This window comes from Leptodactylus fuscus, chromosome 2 (genome assembly GCF_031893055.1).
Source record: "Leptodactylus fuscus isolate aLepFus1 chromosome 2, aLepFus1.hap2, whole genome shotgun sequence".
Lineage (NCBI taxonomy): Eukaryota > Metazoa > Chordata > Amphibia > Anura > Leptodactylidae > Leptodactylus > Leptodactylus fuscus.
Genome location: NC_134266.1, coordinates 178,097,388 through 178,119,259, shown reverse-complemented (window position 1 = coordinate 178,119,259; position 21,872 = coordinate 178,097,388). Strand labels below are relative to the sequence as shown.

Here is a 21,872-nt window from a genome sequence, read left to right as displayed (position 1 = left end):
CCAATCAGCGCTGGCCAATGCATTCTATTAGCGTGAACTGAGTTTGCACAGGGGTTCTAGTGCACCCTCGGCTCTGCTACATCAGATTGCTACATCTGATGTAGCAGTGCCGAGTGTGCATTAGATGTGTAGTTGAGCAAAACTGACTCAGCACTGCTAAGTCTCTGCATTCGCATAGGAATGCATTGGCCAGCCTTCGGCCAATCAGCGCTGGCTCTGCCGGAGGAGGCGGAGTCTAAGGTCGGACCTGAATGGAGACTGGTGTGGAGCGATCTTAGACTCCGCCTCCTCCAGCAGAGCCAGCGCTGATTGGTCGAGTTCCGTACTCTGGCCAATCAGCACTGGCCAATGCATTTCTATGGGGAAAAGTTAGCTTGCGAAAATCGCAAACTGACAGGGATTTCCATGAAATAAAGTGACTTTTATGCCCCCAGACATGCTTCCCCTGCTGTCCCAGTGTCATTCCAGGGTGTTGGTATCATTTCCTGGGGTGTCATAGTGGACTTGGTGACCCTCCAGACACGAATTTGGGTTTCCCCCTTAACGAGTTTATGTTCCCCATAGACTATAATGGGGTTCGAAACCCATTCGAACACTCGAACAGTGAGCGGCTGTTCGAATCGAATTTCGAACCTCGAACATTTTAGTGTTCGCTCATCTCTATTCTTTATTCACTATAGAATACAATTCTAAATTGTATCACCCTCCTTGCAATGCTCTCCATATCACAGCACCTCCCTACATCTTTGTCTGCCTTCCTGCCAGTACTTTCCATTCTACCAGTGATCTAAGGCTAACATTCTCATATTCATAACCTCCCCTTCCCTCCTGAGTGTCACCATTTCTCTGGAACCACTGACTATCAGATTAACACAGTCTCCAGTGCATCCTAAAAACTTCTCGTAATTTAACTCTTCTACACTTAACTCAAACTATTCCTTCTCTGTTCACCCTTCCCCTCTACATTATCCCACATTAGCCCTTATCTAAGTGCAACCCTGCATACCCAAGCACTTTGGATCTGTACATACAAAGACACCGGCAGCTTTACTTATTTGTTCTACCTTATCCCATAAAAATAACTGGACCATCACTGGTCACCTCTTCTACCTTGCACATTATAAACTCTTGCAAGCAAGGCCCTCATTCCCTTTCTGTGAATTGGTTTGTCATCCTGTAATGCCACATTTTGTTTGTACATGAATATGTTGTTGCTATACAAATAAAATGTATTCTACTTATTCTACATACGGATTATGGACTCTGACAGTTTGTCTGATGAATTTCACACTGAGCAGGACTAAATAGTCTGCAACATTTGAGAATATGTGTGACTGTAGTCGACAAACACAATTTTTCATAAACAATTGCAAATGTTTATCACATACAGAAAAAAATATCAAGTGTCGATAGCTTTTACGCAAATGCTCCATGTTGCTAATTGCTGGGGTTTTTTTTTTTTTGTTTTTTTGCTGCATATTTTTGAGCCCAAACCTAGCAATTGCTACAGAAGGAATGAAAAATATCTAACAAGCTGTTATACTTCTCCCTTCTCCCTGCCCAATCTATTCCTAGCAAAAAATGCAGCAAAATCTGCAACAAAAAAAGCAGCTTTTATACAAGGTAGTGCCTTAGCCTGAAAGGGGTTTTCCACTTTTCCAGTATCATTGACCTATACTTTAGAGCTGCATGGTTTCCGACAGCCAGGACCCCAGCAGAGAAACAGTTTCAGGACAGCGCGGCTCCTGGTAATTTTACATGCTAGAGCCACACTGCTCGGTCAACGCTGCAGATTGTGCAGCTTTCCCGACATGTAGGACTATCACAGATCTAAAATTGATGGCCTATCGTAAGGCTGTGCCATCTGTATTAGACAGGTGGATAACCCCTTTAAAATAGAGGTTGCAGGCCCTTTAATTACAGAATGAAATTTACAGGTTGTCTAGCATTATAGTACATAGCCTACTCTACATATTTGTTGCCTTTTGTATACCTATATGTATACATGTATACATGTTTGTATATCTATTTTGAATGTATATGACACTTACTTTTACAGGTACCAATGGAATATAACCACCTTCAAGAAATAGTGATTATAGGTTTAAGGAATAGATTGCTATTACTTCACCATATCTCTGAGCTCTTCTGCCCATGCATCCCTATGTTTGATTTGGAGGGAAAGCTTGATGAGACTGGTCAAGGTCCCTCTGTTGGCTTTGATACACTACGAGGAATTCTTATCTCCCAAGGAAAGGTATGTGTCTGAACTTCTTTTAAACATAATATTAGAAATGGTTGAATATGTAAGAAATCTGCTTTGTTGACACTACCTTAAGTCATAATGAAATCTGAAGATCCTGTTATAATTCACTGGGGCTGGGGTAATCTATTTCTTCAATGCATGGGTTGCTTGTTAACTTCTGCAACATCTGGTGTGACAAGTGTTTTGTCCAATTACAAGGCACTGATGCAAACGGGTAGTTCAGTAGTGACGGAAGAAAAGTTAGCCATGTGAACACTCCTAAAGATATGCTCGGATGTCCTGTAAATGATATCTTAATGACACTGCATTGTCAGGCTAATTGTGAGTTCTCTATGTAGGAGGCTGCCTTCCGCAAAGTTGTCCAAGCAACCATGGTACGAGACCGCCAGCATGGCCCAGTGGTTGAATTAAACAGGATACAGGTAAGCTGCTAGGACTGGTGTGCTTTTACTTGACAGATGTGTGATTTATGGTCATTTACGAAAGTGTTTGATTCTGTAACTGTATGTGCTGAAATTTGTAATGTTATTCAACTACTTATCCCAGTTTGTGGTTTTCAGCCCTATGATGCTATAGTTAGCTCTAGCGAATCCTATCCACACATTGCAGAAATATACGCACAGTTTTGGAAATCGCAGCATGTCAATTATACCTAGAGAAATGCCAACGGCTTCCCTATTGGCATAATTGAAGTAGAAAGCCCGCAGAGGAAACATCTGTGGACTTTCTATAAAAAGCGTGTCAGGAAAAAACCGCAATGTGTTGTCACTTTTTTTTTTTGCTACGCTACGTAGGGCCTTAGCCTAAATTCACAAAATAAAACCGTGATTGAATTCCTACAAAAATAAATATACATCTATTTATACAATATTATTAATTTTCTAATATAATAACATTTATTTTGAAATCTGAATCTTTTTTTTTTTTTTTCATCCATAACATTATGTTTATGTAGTTCTCTTCTCCTTTGATCATAAATAGGCTTTTTTTTTGAGGATTATGATATTTGTTTTATGTTTTGTTTTTCATAGGTGAAACGTTCAAGAAGTAAAGGAGGTTTGGCAGGTCCAGATGGCACCAAATCTGTCTTTGGCCAGATGTGTGCAAAAATGACTTCCTTCAGTCCTGACAGCCTTCTGTTACCTCATCGCGTCTGGAAGGTCAAATTTGTTGGTATGAGATTTTATACCTAAGACACAAGCAACAAACTCTTCATTATTATTATTTGGTAATAGATTTTGAACAGTTGATTTCAGTTGCTTGAGGTTAGGGTATACAATACCAAGGTGTCGATGTAAAAACTTTAGTTGAGCACAGTCTTTACTAAAGATAAGGCTTTTAGATCAGATTTCTTTAAAGCGGTATTCCCATGACGCTTGTTCACTAACCTGCAGGCTGTTGTGCTCTCTTCACTTCCTGCTTTTCTCGGCACATTGGTGGGCAGGGTTTCACTTGCACGGGATTGGTTGTAAATGAATTACCACGGTGTGAAGCTGATGTAGCAGAGCTGGATTTGAGTCAGTTTGCATTACATACAGAGGTAAGGGACTCCCTATCTCAGCCCTTATCAGCCAAATTCAATTAAACCGACTGATAAGAGCTCAGAAATCCCGGAGCTCTCTGAAAAGCTCTGTTACTTAAAAGACACAAACAGCTTAGAGCTGCTCCCAGCCCCTCCCTCCCCCTGACAGCAGGCAGCTACATCACTTGACAAATGAGCAGATAATCCCAAGGGCCATAGAAACGGAGTGTAAACAATGAAGTGAATAATTTAAGATAGCGGCCAAACAAAGCAGTTTTGATAAAGCAATGCATTTAGGAAAAGTCTTAAATCCACATAAACTAGCAGTATTGATAGGATCCTTGTGATGGGAAAAGCCCTGTAACTGCTCATGTAACGTTTTGATGCAGTTTTTTTGGTATTTTTTTTTTTTGTCAAGCCATCAAAGGAGAAAAATTTAGTTAAAAGCTCTAGGGATTTCCTCTGTTTTATATGCATTTCTAGTCCTGGAAACAAATAAACTTTACCAAAGGTTAACCAGATATTGAACAGAAAGCCAAAAAAATTCAGCAAAGCCACGATATGTGAACAGAGCCTTTTGGAATGTATTTGATAGGTAAAACTACTGATGAATCCAATTGATAAAAACCTACTCACACAGACTAAAGTGGAAGTAACATGACAAACAATTGTTCTTGTGTTTTAGGGGAATCTGTGGATGATTGTGGAGGGGGCTACAGTGAATCTATTGCAGAAATGTGTGAAGAGCTTCAAAATGGACTGACTCCACTTCTGATCGTGACTCCAAATGGAAGAGATGAGTCCGGGGCTAACAGGGACTGCTTCCTTTTGAATCCAGCAGCTAAGACTGCCCTTCACATGAACATGTTTAGATTCCTTGGTAAGTTTGTGCTTTAAAATAAACCTGTGTCATAATCTGATATGTATATTTATTACTCATTAAACAAAGCAGTTTACAATCTGTTTGTATATTAGTGTAATACTGCTGCATTATCTATATTATGTTATGCATTCCTCCAATTTGTAGAGTCTCCTATTGTTTGAAGTTCCTTCCCCACCCGTTTAAATAAATCCCAATAGCCAAACAGTGCTATTGGCTAATGTAACAGTCTTTACACCATGAATGTAAAGGAAATGTTATATTCCCAAAACCATATGTTTTCTGAAGTAGATTGAAACGTCCCAAAAGCCCTTTTCACCTAATTTGCATATGAACATTAGGCATTTTCTCGATTAGTTGAGCTGCAGAGGTGAACAACAAAGGCATATTTGGAAAGTGTAAAAGAACAGTACAAGGTGCTGTCATTACTTTGATTATGATTTTCCTGCTGACAGACTCCCTTTTAAATGGGTTGATATAGTGATCCAAGTAGAGCATGAGATGCAGAAAAACTAAATGCTGAAGCGTGCAGAGTTTGTGTGTGTCACTTATTTGTACATTCACATTTCTTCACAAAATCATCAGAACTAAATAAACCAAATCTGTCTGAGATCCAGATTCCATTTTGTTGACACTTTTTTCTCATTTTGAGCAGGAGGTCATGTGTGCAAGTGCGTTCATCTTCTCTAGAATCTATGATATCCTCCCTCTAAAAGTGATAGCCATAGACCACATATCCTCTCTGCTTGGTAAGAAGAGTGAGAATTCACAGAAACTTTCTTGTACCCCCCCTTAGAGTTAGTGGGGGCTTTACAGGACAGAAATTACAAGCAGAGAGGTCACTTGAAACCCCTTGGCCCCAGTGCATTTTCTATTTATAAGACTAGTGCCTTCTTTTGTTGCTGAGACACCAATGGGCTACCTGAGACTTTTGCTGCCTCCTCTATAACTATGCCCCTGAACAAGAACAAGTTTGAATGTTTATTTTTAATGTCACTTGGAGCTTGTCTGGCCCACATTTACACCCAAGATGAGAATGTAACCTCAAACAACTGCTGAACCCTGAATATAGCACGTCATAGGTGACCATACATGTTAGACAACTGAATGCTGAACCCTCTGACTATCTAATGTGAAAGGCAACCTAGGATGTGTGTGATACATAATGACTTGTAAACGTTACTGTAGCTCATAGAATATCAAGGCGGAAAGTAAAGGTCGGGTGTGTTGAAAACCAACCCAACACTTTTTATCCCTGGCATATGCCATTGGGGTAGAGTCGGGCTACTTCATACAAGTTATTAGGTCCAGCAGCAATTTAGCTTGCATTATATTTGAATCTACAATGATGGCACATGTCAGGGATAAAAAGTTTTGGGTTGGTTTTCAATTCTACCCATCTTTACTTTCAACCTCAATATTCTAGGAGCAGCAGTAACATTTTTAAGTCCTTATGTATTACTTATGTCTTTGGCAATGAATAAGTTAATGGAATAGAAACCTGTTACAATTCAGATTCTCTATTATCTGTGTATTATCTGTTTTGTGTAATCATCTAGGGAAAACAAGAATTCATTGGAACTCGGAGACAACTCGAAATTGAACACGTTCCAGTTCTGCAGTACATACTAGTATATTAACAAATGCTAAGTACTTGCAGCAAGTAATCTGTCGTGCTACTGCCAGCAGGCGTATAGAATGCTGCATTGCAGCCAACAAGAGAGAGCTGGACATTAGATTTGTCTTTCTAAGAACTGAAAATACCAGTAATATGGAAAATACTGCATAGTGTGAAGCACAGTGTCTTACATAGTGTGCAGGTACCGTAGGGCTTGTTAATGAGAACCAATACAGAAAAAATCCCAGCACAGTTGCCCATAGCTATGTGTTGAGATGTGCAGTAGAGAAATGAAAGTCATATTCCGAGTAATATCCTGGGCTATTTAATAACTAGCGACTCACAAACTATTAAATGAGTTCTGTTCTCTCGCTCTCTAGGTGTGCTTCTTGGAATTGCAATTCGAACTGGGAGCCCTCTAAGTCTTAATCTGGCCGAACCAGTATGGAAGCAGCTGGCAGGCATGAATCTGACAATTGCTGACCTCAGTGAGGTAAGCTCGGATTTAAGCACATAATATATGGTAATATCAGGAGAAGTGCACTCGCTGTCACAGTAGCCTAATACCTCTCTTTGTGGAGGGATAAAGAAATACTAATTCATAATCTCTCACGATTCCCCATAAGCACATAATTCAAGATTATCCTTGACTGGCCTGGTCCTAACAGGGGAAATGAACCCTTATTCAACATTTGCATTTTGAAGGTATCTTTTCCTTTCATCTCTTATCTCAGGTGGATAAAGACTTTATTCCTGGACTTATGTACATACGAGACAATGAGGCAACATCAGAGGAGTTTGAAGCAATGATTCTCCCTTTCACCGTGCCCAGTGCAAGCGGTCAAGACATACAGCTGAGCTCCAAGCACACACACATAACCCTTGACAATCGCGCAGAGTATGTAAGGCTTGCCATCGGCTACAGGTGTGTAGACGGTAGATTTGGTGTCATTTAGAGATGAGCGAACAGTGTTCTATCGAACACATGTTCGATCGGATATCAGGGTGTTCGCCATGTTCGAATCGAATCGAACACCGCGTGGTAAAGTGCGCCAAAATTCGATTCCCCTCCCACCTTCCCTGGCGCCTTTTTTGCACCAATAACAGCGCAGGGGAGGTGGGACAGGAACTACGACACCGGGGGCATTGAAAAAAATTGGAAAAAGTCATTGGCTGCCGAAATCAGGTGACCTCCATTTTAGACGAATAGTGGATTTCAAATCTGGGTCATATGAGAATGTGAACTTTGTGACTATGAGACAGGGATAGCTGTACAGGCAGGGATAGCTAGGGATAACCTTTATTTAGGGGGGAATGTTATTAAAAATAACTTTTTGGGGCTCTATCGGGTGTGTAATTATGATTTTTGTGAGATAAACTTTTTCCCATAGGGATGCATTGGCCAGCGCTGATTGGCCGAATTCCGTACTCTGGCCAATCAGTGCTGGCCAATGCATTCTATTAGCTTGATGAAGCAGAGTGTGCACAAGGGTTCAAGCGCACCCTCGGCTCTGATGTAGCAGAGCCGAGGCTGCACAAGGGTTCAAGCGCACCCTCGGCTCTGATGTAGGAGAGCCGAGGGTGCACTTGAACCCTTGTGCACCCTCGGCTCTGCTACATCAGAGCCGAGGGTGCGCTTGAACCCTTGTGCACACTCTGCTTCATCAAGCTAATAGAATGCATTGGCCAGCGCTGATTGGCCAATGCATTCTATTAGCCCGATGAAGTAGAGCTGAATGTGTGTGCTAAGCACACACATTCAGCTCTACTTCATCGGGCTAATAGAATGCATTGGCCAGCGCTGATTGGCCAGAGTACGGAATTCGGCCAATCAGCGCTGGCTCTGCTGGAGGAGGCGGAGTCTAAGATCGCTCCACACCAGTCTCCATTCAGGTCCGACCTTAGACTCCGCCTCCTCCAGCAGAGCCAGCGCTGATTGGCCGAATTCCGTACTCTGGCCAATCAGCACTGGCTAATGCATTGTATTGGCGTGATGAAGCAGTGCTGAATGTGTGTGCTTAGCACACACATTCAGCTCTACTTCATCGGGCTAATAGAATGCATTGGCCAATCAGCGCTGGCCAATGCATTCTATTAGCGTGAACTGAGTTTGCACAGGGGTTCTAGTGCACCCTCGGCTCTGCTACATCAGATTGCTACATCTGATGTAGCAGTGCCGAGTGTGCATCAGATGTGTAGTTGAGCAAAACTGACTCAGCACTGCTAAGTCTCTGCATTCGCATAGGAATGCATTGGCCAGCCTTCGGCCAATCAGCGCTGGCTCTGCCGGAGGAGGCGGAGTCTAAGGTCGGACCTGAATGGAGACTGGTGTGGAGCGATCTTAGACTCCGCCTCCTCCAGCAGAGCCAGCGCTGATTGGTCGAGTTCCGTACTCTGGCCAATCAGCACTGGCCAATGCATTTCTATGGGGAAAAGTTAGCTTGCGAAAATCGCAAACTGACAGGGATGTCCATGAAATAAAGTGACTTTTATGCCCCCAGACATGCTTCCCCTGCTGTCCCAGTGTCATTCCAGGGTGTTGGTATCATTTCCTGGGGTGTCATAGTGGACTTGGTGACCCTCCAGACACGAATTTGGGTTTCCCCCTTAACGAGTTTATGTTCCCCATAGACTATAATGGGGTTCGAAACCCATTCGAACACTCGAACAGTGTGCGGCTGTTCGAATCGAATTTCGAACCTCGAACATTTTAGTGTTCGCTCATCTCTAGTGTCATTCTCTTATTTGGCTACAATTGATTTCAGCAGTTGTTAACTGTTTGTCAGGATAACACCACACACAACGGCTATGGTGTGGCTAGGTGCATCCAACTGAAACCTCACCCCACTGGTCAATGGTCACACAGTGGGGTGAATTATATGTCAATTTAACCAACAACATCCTGCAACCTTTCATCAATTCAGGTGGGAATGTTTTCATCCAAATGCAGTTAGCTGCACTGCTGCTCCTATACATGCCGTCACTCTCAGGCTTTGCTGGGAGTTGTAGTTTCATAATAGCTGAACAGTCTAGGGATGGCCTTATATGTTGTTTTAGTTGCCAGATAAATGCTTGTTCAGCTAGTTGCTGTCTCCCCAACTTTGTTATTGGAATGGAGAGAGGGGATAATGCTACTGCCAGATATTTCAGGTGGAAGTTTATCTACTCACAGTACAAAAGTATTGGTCGTGTTGAAATCTCAGGCACGATCTATATCTCCCCCAACATCTGTTGTCAGGGAAGAGTTGGGAGGATCCAGCTGAAAACTCCTGGGTTCATTGCTATTGTGTATGGCCATTTTAAGGGGGAAAATCATGGCGCTAGAGGGTGCTGATAATTGATATAATGGTCACAGGCAGACATTAGGCCATTTAAAGAGGACCTTTCACCGATTTGGGCACAGGCAGTTCTATATACTGCTGAAAAGCTCACAGTACTCGTTCATAGACGAGTATTATCAGAAGGGGAGGGGGGAGTTCTTCCCCGCTCACACAGCACAGCACGATAGGCGCTGCTGTGGAGAAGGACGTCTCTGACTGTCAGGAACACCTTTCTGACTGTAAAGAGCTACAGTACCAGGACTACGGTACCGGGACCGATAGCTCTTTACCCGGGGCACAGATCGGGTAAAGATATATACCCGTATATAGAACTGCCTGTGCCCAAATCGGTGAAAGGTCCTCTTTAAAAAATATCCCTGTCTCCACTCAGCGGTTCATATAATTTTTGGCTTGTGTAATAAATAAGCTTGTTAAAGAGACAGCAGTCATTGAGTGAAAACAATTGCTCCTTGCAATTGATCTGTAGTGATCATTTCCATATCTTACAAATTCCCAAATTGGTACCATGTGGGTGGTGGTAAATATCGCTTTTGATTTTGACATCAGTATTTTATAAACTGCTGTTCGATGTTGTTTAAACAGAATGAAATTCTAACCAGTGCTACAGCACATAAGGTGTTTCTACAGCTTACACTAGGTTCATATCTGCATTACCACGGTTACCCATTGTCCCCATAGACTATAATGGGATCCGCTCAGTTTCCGCCTGAAAAGGGCAAGAAATGCGGAGAAAAAAGCACTGCGTGCATCACTTTTCTCTCTGCATTTTTCAAATGGAGACGGGAACTAAATCTCCGTACGGAGTGCCAATGCTGGTGTTAACCCAACCTTATACAGAAATCTATGCAACTATGTGCCATTCTGTAACAAAGCCTATGTGAAAATTCAAGGCCACAACCATGGGGCAGTGTTTGTTGAAAATACATCAGTTTTTTTAAAGTCTGATTGTTAGAAAAACGTGCACATATAAGATTTAGATATATAATATTTGCCTGGAACGGGGAAAAGCATGAATAAAAAGTGGAACTCTAACTCAGTTTTTATTTATTAACACACAATAACAAGAATTCTATTTATCTGTTAAGAAAAATTAAAAATGGCTTGTAGTTTCTCCATGTTACTGTAAACATTACGTTTAGGTCAATATATACAGCCAAACTCTTCAGCATTTGGCTATGCAGGCATTTCCTATGTGTCACAGGGACCGTAAAGCAGAGAACAGTGGGGGCCCAGGGAGCAACAGGTGATTAATGGAAGGAAATAGGACTGTTTTGGTTATTACCATATAGCCCTCTGCAAATTTTCTGAATATATATATGCTGCCTGCCTCAATGTACGCTAGCTGGCAAAAGAAGACAAGAATAGGGTCACAGATCCAGTGCTGTTTATAAGAATTTTTTAGGCGAGTAGTAATACCATGAATCAGATCTTATGTGCTGGAGATCCACTGTGTTTTCTATTGAGTCTCATGTTCAAAAAACCCCCCAAAAAAACGTTTTTTCCTTTATGTTTATTTTTATGGCAGAAGAAAAACTTGTGCGTGCATCTTTCTTCCATTACAAAAATAAACAATGTTTTTTTTTACACTAGCATCAACGGGAACGGATGCAGACTGACGCTAGGTTCACACCTATGTTCGGGGGTCCACTTGGGAACCCCCTGAACAGAAACCTAATCTGCTTAAAAAAGCGGTTACCTGAGGAAACCTGTGAACCCCATAAACTATATCGAAGTCGGCCAGGTTTCCACCTGAAAGGGGAAAAATACAGAGAGAAGCTTTTCTCCGCATTTTTTTTTTTTAAGTGGGTTTGGGGACAGAAACCCCAGAATACGTTCAAGCGCTGGTGTGAACCTTATGATGGATGAGAACAAACGGCGTTCATATCTATCTATCTATCTATCTATCTATCTTCATCTAGCATACTTTTAAGACAATAATGTCAGTTATAGTTATTATAGGTATTGACCAGTCCTAAAATACACTAATGTCAGGGACTCTATCCACACCCTGTCAGCAGCTATCAGTCACATTTAATGGTAAGAAGTGTAGTCTAGCATTATTGTTACTGTCAAAACAACAGACATTACTATGGAATCCCAACAGATACCATTGTGAAATATTTGAGCCTCTTGAATAACATTGATATCTGTAATAGAGATGAGCGAGTAGTATTCGATCGAATACCTCCCCTGCATAGTTATTGGTGTACTCGGTCGAATGCCACATGGTAAACGCAGTAAAAATTTGATTTCCCTCCCACCTTCCCTGGTGCTTTTTTTATACCAATAACTATGCAGGGGAGGTATTCAATCGAATACTACTCGCTCATCTCTAATCTGTAGTACAATGGATCTGGACTATAAACAGAAGCCATATTGCAGAGGCCTCTGTCACCAATTCTGCCAGATTTAACAAGATGCACAGCGCTGCATTTATCCCTGTTGTTGTTAAAATGATAGACACCATGGTGCAGTGTTGACTGACCCCATGAATAGTTGTCATTTGTGGATAAATGCATGAGGCCAGAAAAATATGTTAGGTTGAAACCTCAGTCACTGAGCCAATATGAGAAACTGTGTGCGTGCGTGCGCGCGCGCGCAGACATGTGTAAATAATTGGTAATGTGCAAAAATTTTAAGCATGTGTGGGGAAATTGATGGAAAGTAAGAGTTTTCAAAAATAGAAGCGTTACGGTAATTGAAATAAATAAACCATTAAGTAAGTGAACAAAAGAGAAATCTATATCAATATTTGGTGAGAACATCTTTTGCCTTCCAAACAGCATCAGTTCTAGATACACTTGCACACAGGTTTTGAAGAAACTCAGCAAGGAGGTTGTTCCAAACATCTTGGAGAACTAAGACCTTGGAGAATCCTCAGTGGGTGTAGGCTTGCTCAAATCCTTCTGTCTCTTCATATAATCCTGGACAGGCTCTGTGGGGCCATACCATCACTTCCAGGACTCAGCCTACAATGGGTGCTTACACCAAATTTTAATAATTTTCTCTTTTGTTCATTCACTTTTATTTTGATTGACAAAAATAAACTATTAAGGCTTCAGTACTGTATATAATGTATATTTCTAATGTGTGTGTTTACATGTATATATGTAATAAATTAGTGGATATAGATAAATGTGCATTTATATATGTGTGTGTGTGTATAGAGAGATATATGGATAGATAACATTTACGGGACTTGTATTGAAGTAATGTTACCTTCTGTTAATCTATTCTGCCCATAATACTGCCAGCACGACTGGAGACATAAAAATGTCTGACCCCTGCTACTTGAAAATGAAAGAAAATTGTTTGTCTTTCTTTGCTACTACTTAGTAATGATAGGCTGAAAATGCTCAGCTACAGAGAAATTTGCTGAAAAACGTCCGGTTGTTTTATCTACCTTGTGAAAATAAGAGGGAGAGTTTTGTATCATACAATCTAGTCCTGGGATTTTCTCAATTTGAGAAATAAGAAATGATTTCTAGAACTACACGAGGTCTATTTGGCACTTGTCAGTGCAAGCAGTGGGATTTAAGAATATGATTCATGTCTTTCCAGTTTAGGATTTAGCGAGGCCCCTTATGTAAACCAGAATACCACACATAGACTTGAAAGAGGACTCCTGCCCCTAGCTAGCGAAAATCAGAAGCTGTTAAGATAAAAGCTCTATTGATTTTCATTAGACAAATACATGTAGAAGCATTTAGAAAACGTCTGTTCCCGCTTCAGGTCATTTTCCATTATTTAGTTTTAAGAAATAAAGAAAATATATCATTTAAAGCGCACCCCTAGCCTCAAATTAATAGTTAAAGAGATTATACCATGAACAAGATATCCTTTCCCCCCACTGCACATTCAGAACAAAGCCATGCTGAATGTGGGCATGACCAGTGGTGGATAGCGCTCCCATTCACTTCAGTAGGAACGCTGAAGAAAGCCTAGGACTTTCCTTCACCACCAGTGTGGGAAGGGGCAGTGAGGATCTTAGCAGTCAAAAATCATGTCGTTACTATCTACCCTGTGGATAAAGGAGAAATAATTTTCATGGCATAATCCTTTTAGGCTAAGGTCCCATTAGTCATCCTGCAGCAAAAAAGCACTGCAGGAAAAAACGTGGTGGTAACGCATTGTGGTTCTTCCCGCAGTGCTTTTGACAGAAAGTTTGCAGAGGCAGGCAAATCGTGGCGTTTATGCCACGTGGGGCCCTGGCCTTAAAGTATACCTCTGATTTGTAAAGTAGCTTTTCATAAATGAATAACACATGTGAATATAAGAAACTATGGATTATATATCATTATAAATATATGTTTAGTTCTCCACTTATTTAGGCTACTTTCCTCCTCTTTTTCTTCTCTTAGGTTTTATGTAGGTAAACTGTCTTGGTACTTGGCTCTCACACACAAGTCTATGAGGAGGAGGAGGAAACTGTTAATTGATTTTATTGTCTCGCTCTGTGCAGTCTTTTTTTTTTTTTGAGAATACAGCAGTGTCAAAGGAACTCTCTCTCACCCAGTGTAAAGGTTTAGCAACTGCAGTTATTGTGTTTAATCTCCAGCAGCCTCCTCCTCCCTCTTTCCATTGACGTCTATGTAAAAAAAATAATATATATATAAAAAAATAAAATAACTAATAATTGGAGGCTGAAACCTATTTCTTTAAGACATTACAAAGTTTCTTATGTTCCTCCGTACTATTGATTTATTTTAGGAAGTACTCTTTACAGTCACACTCCAGGGAATTGCATCATTAGCATAAATTTAAGATCTGTTGTACAGTCTTCTGACAGCGCCTGCAGAGTAGAGGTGTGGAGATTTATGCTCTACACAACTCTACTGGGCGCCTTAAATATGACCCTAAGCCACTTTTGTGAAGTGAAAAAAAAAAAAAGTCACGAACAGGACATTTGAATGCGGTGTGTGCGTTGTAGTCATAACTTGGACACATCCACAGCACAGATAAAAGATTTACATGAAAACCTCATAATAAAGGTTTGCATATGTAAAGGGAAGTCAGGAGAGCTGGCTGCCAGCCTACAGCTATCTCATAAGTATGGTCAGCTTATCTTGGAGCCACATTAAACATAAGGCTGGATTCACACCAGCGATGGCTCTCTGTATGGGGATTCCATTCCCCTCTCTGCTTGAAAAATGCAGAGAAAAAAGTGCTTTTCTCTCTGTATTTTTTGCTCTATTTGGGTGGAAATCAGGTGGACCCCATTACAGCCTATGGGATCCACAGATTTCCGCAGGTCAACTCTTTTTTTTAAGTGGATTAGGATTCTGTTTGGGGGGTTCACAAGCGGATCCCCCGAACGGAAACCCAAACGCAGATGTGAACGTAGCCTAAGCCTGTTTTATTGATACACACAGACCTTTCAATAGGTTCCTAGATTATAATTGTGATTATTCCACTTCCTCTTCACAACAGGTTGCACGAGTTTGATGAGCAGGTAGCTGCAGTGCGCGAGGGGATGGCACGTGTGGTTCCAGTGCCGCTTCTTTCACTCTTTACTGGTTATGAACTTGAAACCATGGTATGTCACTATTGTGTACTCCCTTTTATTACACTGCTTGTATATTTCTTATTAGGGGCATGAACATCTAAATATATAAACTAAAGTATACAAACCCTATTAATATGTGTGGGATGAAGTTCTGTGGCAAGCAACTGCAATAATTAAAGTTATGCACTACAGAGCAACCTTTTTGTGCATGGTGTGCAGGATACAAGGAAATTCAGTCCACCCTTGGTGTATTTGCTGGCGGATATTCATATCATATGTAGATAATTATCTCTGCAGGTAGTGACTGTATGCAGATGCCTTTTGGATTGATACCAATCATCGATCTTAGGAGGGTCCTGCTTTGAGGGGCGGGTACGAGCAATTTCCTTGACAGTCAGGAGGCTATCAAAGGCTATATAGTTGTGTTGCAGGATATTGTATTAGTTAAACCCTCCTTAATGTTCAAGTCCCATAGAGAGTCTAAATATAAAAATTTAAAGAAAAGTTTTAAAAATGGTTATACAAGCAAAAGATATGTAAAAAGTTAAATTGCCTCTTTTTCCCTGGCTCCCATGTAAAAATAAACCGAATGATATATAAACACATTAGATATCGCCATGTATGATGATGCCAAAACAATAATAAAAAAAAAAATATATAAAAATGTTTATTCCATATGATGTATGGCGTAGAGAGAGAAAAATCGAAATTTCCAAAACTTGTCTGACTTTGTGTCCGGCTAAAAAACAAACAAACAAACAAAAAAAAACACTTTCCCTGCGGACAGGCAGAAGACTCTCCCAGACTGTCACCTTTGCAAATCCATTCAAGTGAATGGGTTTTAAAACTGACCGCCAGGTTTCTGACTCCTGTCCAGTTTCTCGTGCCAGAAGACAGAAACCCGCCGGATTGCACAAAGTGGACAATGAGCGCAAGTGTGAACACCCCCCCAATCGTTTGGAATCCTTTTTGTACCAAACTTTTTTTTTTTCGTTTAAATGGTTTGCAAGCAGGTTCCCAGTGTTACACAGCTGAGCACACAGTCTGAAACTTAGTTATGTGTGTTTGAAGAATACAAAAGAAATTTAACAATTATTTTTAATCACCAAATTCTAGGTATTAAAAAATAAAAAAATAAAAAAAATTGAAAATTGTCCATAAGGTTGAAAAACAATATATGAATTATGAACAGAAAAATAAAAAAGTAGCCTAGTCTAGAAGGGGTTAAGGAATTGTAGATTGCATGTCAGTAATATTTCTGAATACGGAGCTATACTTCAGTCTGTGAGAGGGCTAATTGATTTGCTGGATGTAACACATTTAATGTAGAGCTTCTTTTTTGCAAATTACTTCCTAGCACATTCTAGTCATTTGGAGGTTTCCAACCTGAGTTGCCTCCATGAGAAATCCAATTAATTGAGTGCAGTCCCTATGGAGTGTGATATGAGTATTTTCTTTAATATCATAGTGCTTTAGTGTTGAAAATCCCCCATCTTGCCAAGTTAATTTCACTAGATTTGATGAACCGTATCGCTATAAAATATATTGTCTTGTACCTTGAAGATTTCACATTTCCATTCAGTACCTCCATAATTTGCCTATGTTGGAATTGGCTAATTGTTCTATATTGTCCTTTGTATTTTGTTAGGTCTGTGGAAGCCCAGATATTCCCCTTCATCTTCTGAAGTCAGTTGCCACGTATAAAGGGATTGAGCCCACAGCATCTCTCATTCAGTGGTTCTGGGATGTGATGGAGTCATTCTCAAACACTGAGCGTTCCTTGTTCCTCAGATTTGTGTGGGGTAGAACCAGACTTCCTCGAACAATAGCAGACTTCAGAGGCAGAGATTTTGTCATTCAGGTAAACTGATTTCATTGTCTAAAGTTGCATTACTGCTATCTGTGCACCCAATGACGTCCCAGTTCCTTGTCCACTTATGGAAAAGTACAGGGACTGGTGGATCGGGGATTTAACATCTTTGGTTATTCTGTGAAAAAGCATATGTACAAGTCACATTGCCAATATAATATGCTGTAAAAAAAAAAAAAAACACAACTCAAATTGGTGTAAAAGCACATATGGGCCACAACATATAACCGGCATCTGGCTGCAGAGGTAAAATATTTTAGCAGGCTGCCATAATGCAGCTAAACAGTGCATAGGAGGATCCCGCTATTACTGTACATTTTCAAACTTAGTAGTTGACAACATGTAAGTCTGAAATGAACTTTTATTTACACCATTCCACTCTCGCAAGTGTGTGTGGATGTCTTGTACACACCTGCTTCTATCTCAATGCTATTGTATTGCCACGACTGCCACTGTATGTGTTATAACAGTCTACAGTGTAGACTATATGCAGTGTAGACTCTACACCATATACATGCAATTACAATACTGTAACACAACACCTTTCATAGAAATAAAAAAATGTTGGCAAAGCTGGAAACTTTCAATTGTCCAAAATGTCTTAGTATGCCGAAGCATTAAGATATCTACACTGAGTCTAAGGAACTTTCTACTTTTCAGTAATACCAATGGGAGAAATTTCACAAGCTGTCTTATTGCTGTGCTACCATCTTATTACAGCACCATGCTGAGATTCACAGACCCCTTCTGAACAATCCATTCTTTACTTGTGTGTTTGTAATGGCAGAACGGTACACACTTCAATGGGACTGAATGAAACGCCTGAATTCAGTGATGAAGATATGTGTCCCAATACTTTGCCATGTAGTATATACTGTGGCAGATGTATTAAGATTGACATTTCATATGCTTAAAGGAAGTCTGTATAACATTAAGAAGAACAAAAAATGGTCACAAAAATATATATTCAGAAATCAATCATATGTAAAAATATTGCAATGTTTATTCAATAGTTAAATTGAGTCTGTCACCAGAGTAAAACCTGTTAAACTAGCAACACCATTGGATAAGTCAGGCTCATAGGTCACATATCCATTTATTTTACAATATGCAGATGAGTTTGGAACCATAGCCCCACTCAGTGCTCCAAACTGCTACTCTCCACACTTCTCTAATATGCCCTCATTCACCCTTCCCTTCTTTGAGTGACAAGGCCAGGGAGCTATGCTGAAAGCTTGCCTTGTGCTGTCACGTTCATGCTGACATATTTGAGTGTGGGGTGTAGCAGTTTGGAGTAATGGAGCAGTCCTTGGGGTGCAGACCTTTTCTTTGCATATTGTGAAATTAATACCTTGACAAATGAAGTACCAATTTTCTAGGGGAAAAATGTGTTACACACAGATGAGTCTGATCTATCTGTGTTGCTGCTGGTTTAATATGCTTTACTTTGGCGTCAGGCTGCCTTTTAATAATGGGACCGAGTGGCGCAGAGGACAACTGTTTTATGAAGAAGCTGTGACGCATTTAGTGTATAGCCTTGCGACAGAATGGAGATCTTTGCCAGTTAGAAACTGGTGTAAGTTTCCATTATAACTCACGCCGGAAAACTGCTTTGAGTTATAAGAAGTATGTCAGGCCGAGGCATCCCTGGCCTGCCCTGCTCTGCCCACATTCACACAATGTATTAAGTAAGGCACAGAATGGGGGGATGCACATATGGAGAAAGAAAGGGCTTTGAAGAAGGGCTAACATGGAAGGATTGATAATTTCCCCCCATCCTCTTGTTCCTTTTGTTACTAGGTTTCATAAATGCCAACAATACTAGATACCTATGTTAGGCCTCCAGAGCTTGTCAACTGCCGTTGACCTGTTATATTTGGTCTCCTGATCTAGTACCCACATTCTTGCTACAAGCTGCATAAGGCCTGCAGGTTTATTAATATGTTAAATTTCCTTCAAGCTTGTGTGTGATGGTCTACTACTTTTTTAGATTTGGGTTATTGGGGAAGAATTCGCCAGATTATGGCAGGTCTTACACGTTTTTAACCCATTTTTCTTGAACCATTTTTATAATATTAAATGCAATAATATAGAATATAATACAGCAAATACAACTAGTATTCTCATATTGTTTCTTATCTCATTTCTAAACAGGTCCTGGATAAGTATAACCCTCCAGATCATTTTCTTCCAGAATCCTATACATGTTTCTTCCTGCTGAAGCTTCCCAGATATTCTTGCAAGCAGGTTCTTGAGGAAAAATTAAAATATGCTATTCACTTCTGCAAGTCCATAGACACTGACGACTATGCACGGATTGCACTTACTGGCGAGCCAGCCGCAGATGACAGCAGTGATGACTCTGATAATGAAGATGCCGATTCGTTTGCTTCAGACTCTACACAGGACTACCTTACAGGACACTAAGGGAGCCATGACAGAAGTAGTGGGCTCTCCTAATGCACTGAGACTCCCTGCATTCAAGGCAAATTGGCAGTCCAAAGTTTAGCAGTAGTTACTACAGATATATGAAGAAAGACTTATTGAACTTTTACATTGTGTTTGAAAGCGATGCGTAGGTGCCTATTCCTTATTACACTGCACTTATATTGTGTTTTATTATATGTGTTGTAAATGTTTATTACAAAAACAAACAGTGCAGTGTCCCAATGTGAGGCAGCACAGCCTTTTACATGTGAGTGCAATAGTTTTTCTTTTTTTTTCTATTTAGTGTTGTATACCTGTGTAATTTCTTAATGGTTGCAAATAACCGTGTAGTGGAGAACATGAAAGTATTAATCATTTTCATTTCCCTCTCCTGGCAACCTGCTTATTAAAACGTCTTCGGAAGCAGCAGATCAGTATTCCTTCCGGTCACATGGAAATGAGAGAAATAAGGGATATTCCAGTGTTTTCCTAATACTAGTTATGTTTGTATATTTCCGCTCCCACTTTCTGCTTTAAACGAACTCCTGTCACAGTCATTACATTTTATGGGAAATATGTATATAACTGATTAGTTCCATGACATATGCAATCCATTGTCCTTCTGAATAAACTGTGTCACTACAATATTTTACCGTGTCAGCCTAGTGCGTAGCTGTTTTAGTGAGTTATACAGCAATGGCAAAAATGATACATAAATATTGAACAGTGAATATCTTGGGAGTTTTTGGTAATTGAGTGGATTGGTATTTGGGCCAGCGGGAGTTAATGGGAGCCATTTTTGGCAGCAGATTTTGAGGCGGTTCCGCGTCAAAATCCGCTGCCAAAAGACTCTGTGTGAACTAGCCCTTACAACTGAGATGTTTTTAACCTAGTAAGCCCAAAGGTACCTGTTAAAATAAAACTGATAGGTAGTGGCCTGAGTTTCTAAACCCTGCTCAGTCATCGCAGGCACAACAGCGTATCTGAAGAGGTGGCAGTGTCTGGTACTGCAGGTCAATGTCTGATAACTGGATTGTGCTGAGCAGCAGACTGCTGGAGAATGCATCCAGAAGTTAGATAGAACATAGATAGTTAAAATATCCATTAATCTATGTAGATGGAAGAAGATAGCACTATTTTACATCAGTGTATTAAAGGGGACTCTATCATTGGGAAAAGTCATTTTTAACTAAGCGCACACTTGCATAGTCTTTAAAAAGACTCTTCTACACATACCTTTTGTATGTAAATCGCCTCAGTAGTTTTTGAATGAGATTGTTTGTATTCATATGCTAATTAGCCTCCAGTGTGCACCCCGGAAGTCTCAGCAAGCACTGTGTGCTGTATGTACAGCACAGGCTGCTGCTGCTGCTGACTCCTCTCCCTGCTCTCACACACAGCAGAGAGAAGAGTGCTCGCTGAAGGCTAATTCGCATATGAATAAAAACTGGCTCATTCAAAAACTACTGAAGCGATTTACATACAAAAGGTAGGTGTGGAATAGCCTTTCTAAAGGCAATGCAAGTATATGTTTAGTTAAAAATTACTTTTCCCAATGATAGAGCCCCTTTAAATGGCAAAACCTAGGGAAAGGAAACTGACCATAGAAGGGAATAAGGAATGGTGAGCAGGTACTCATGTAGCAAAGGTTAAGTGGCTGTATTTGACAGTGACAGCACACTACTGCTTGATATCTTATCACAAAACTCAATACACCCATTGAAAGAGTCAATTTTACATTGTGTGCCATAGAATTGTTAATACTGAGTGCCTGATTTTACTGATGTAGAAAAGCTTAACAGATATTCATGAACAAACCTATTCCCTGCCCTAATGTGTATTCTGTGTCCTCTATAAATAGTTTCCATGGACAAACCACTGTATGACTAAATGAGATCATCATACACAATGGCATACTTAAGCCTAAGTGTGTACAACAACTACCATTAGACTGATGGAAAAATACAACTCAACATTCCATTCAAGTGAACAGAGGTTTAGATCATCTACTAGAGGCAAAGCTTTCTTGTTGTTTTGGAGAAAGCGCTAATCTTCAATCCTTTTTTCCAGAGGAGCGTTGCATATCCTACAACACTCCTTATAGCTTCATGGTTCTCTCCTTATGAGGACGCAGTACCCCCAACATCTCAACAGATGTTTTTTCATCCAGCCAAATGCTTGTTCTGCTCTGCAGTGGTGAATGGCAATGACCCTGGAAGAGATGTCTGCAGATGAGTCTGTACTGGCACATATACAATATTCCAAGGCCTCCTTAAAGTGTTACACACTGATGTATAGGCTTGTTGCCATCCAATAGGTGGCACTAGAAGCACAGATTTGCTTCTTTTTTTTTTTTTTTCTTCGAAAGGAAGCTTATCTCCATACCTTTAGTCCCAGAGGCTTCCTGTATAAATGCAGTGCCAAATGTAAAGCTTGGTAGAA

General features: G+C 40.4%; 1 protein-coding gene across 6 annotated transcripts in view; it reads left to right on the top strand.

The window, feature by feature from the left end:
- The window catches only part of HERC2 (HECT and RLD domain containing E3 ubiquitin protein ligase 2), a 121,839-nt gene extending 101,762 nt beyond the window's left edge, over positions 1-20,077 (top strand). For all 6 annotated transcript variants that reach the window (XM_075265220.1, XM_075265218.1, XM_075265217.1 and 3 more), the window contains 9 exons: positions 2,060-2,257; positions 2,605-2,688; positions 3,298-3,439; positions 4,474-4,668; positions 6,667-6,779; positions 7,021-7,211; positions 15,058-15,163; positions 16,782-16,994; positions 19,158-20,077. In XM_075265220.1, coding sequence (XP_075121321.1) covers positions 2,060-2,257; positions 2,605-2,688; positions 3,298-3,439; positions 4,474-4,668; positions 6,667-6,779; positions 7,021-7,211; positions 15,058-15,163; positions 16,782-16,994; positions 19,158-19,430 — 1,515 coding nt within the window. In that variant the 3' untranslated portion in view covers positions 19,431-20,077. The remainder of the gene's footprint in view (positions 1-2,059; positions 2,258-2,604; positions 2,689-3,297; positions 3,440-4,473; positions 4,669-6,666; positions 6,780-7,020; positions 7,212-15,057; positions 15,164-16,781; positions 16,995-19,157) is intronic.
- Positions 20,078-21,872: the final 1,795 nt, after the last annotated feature.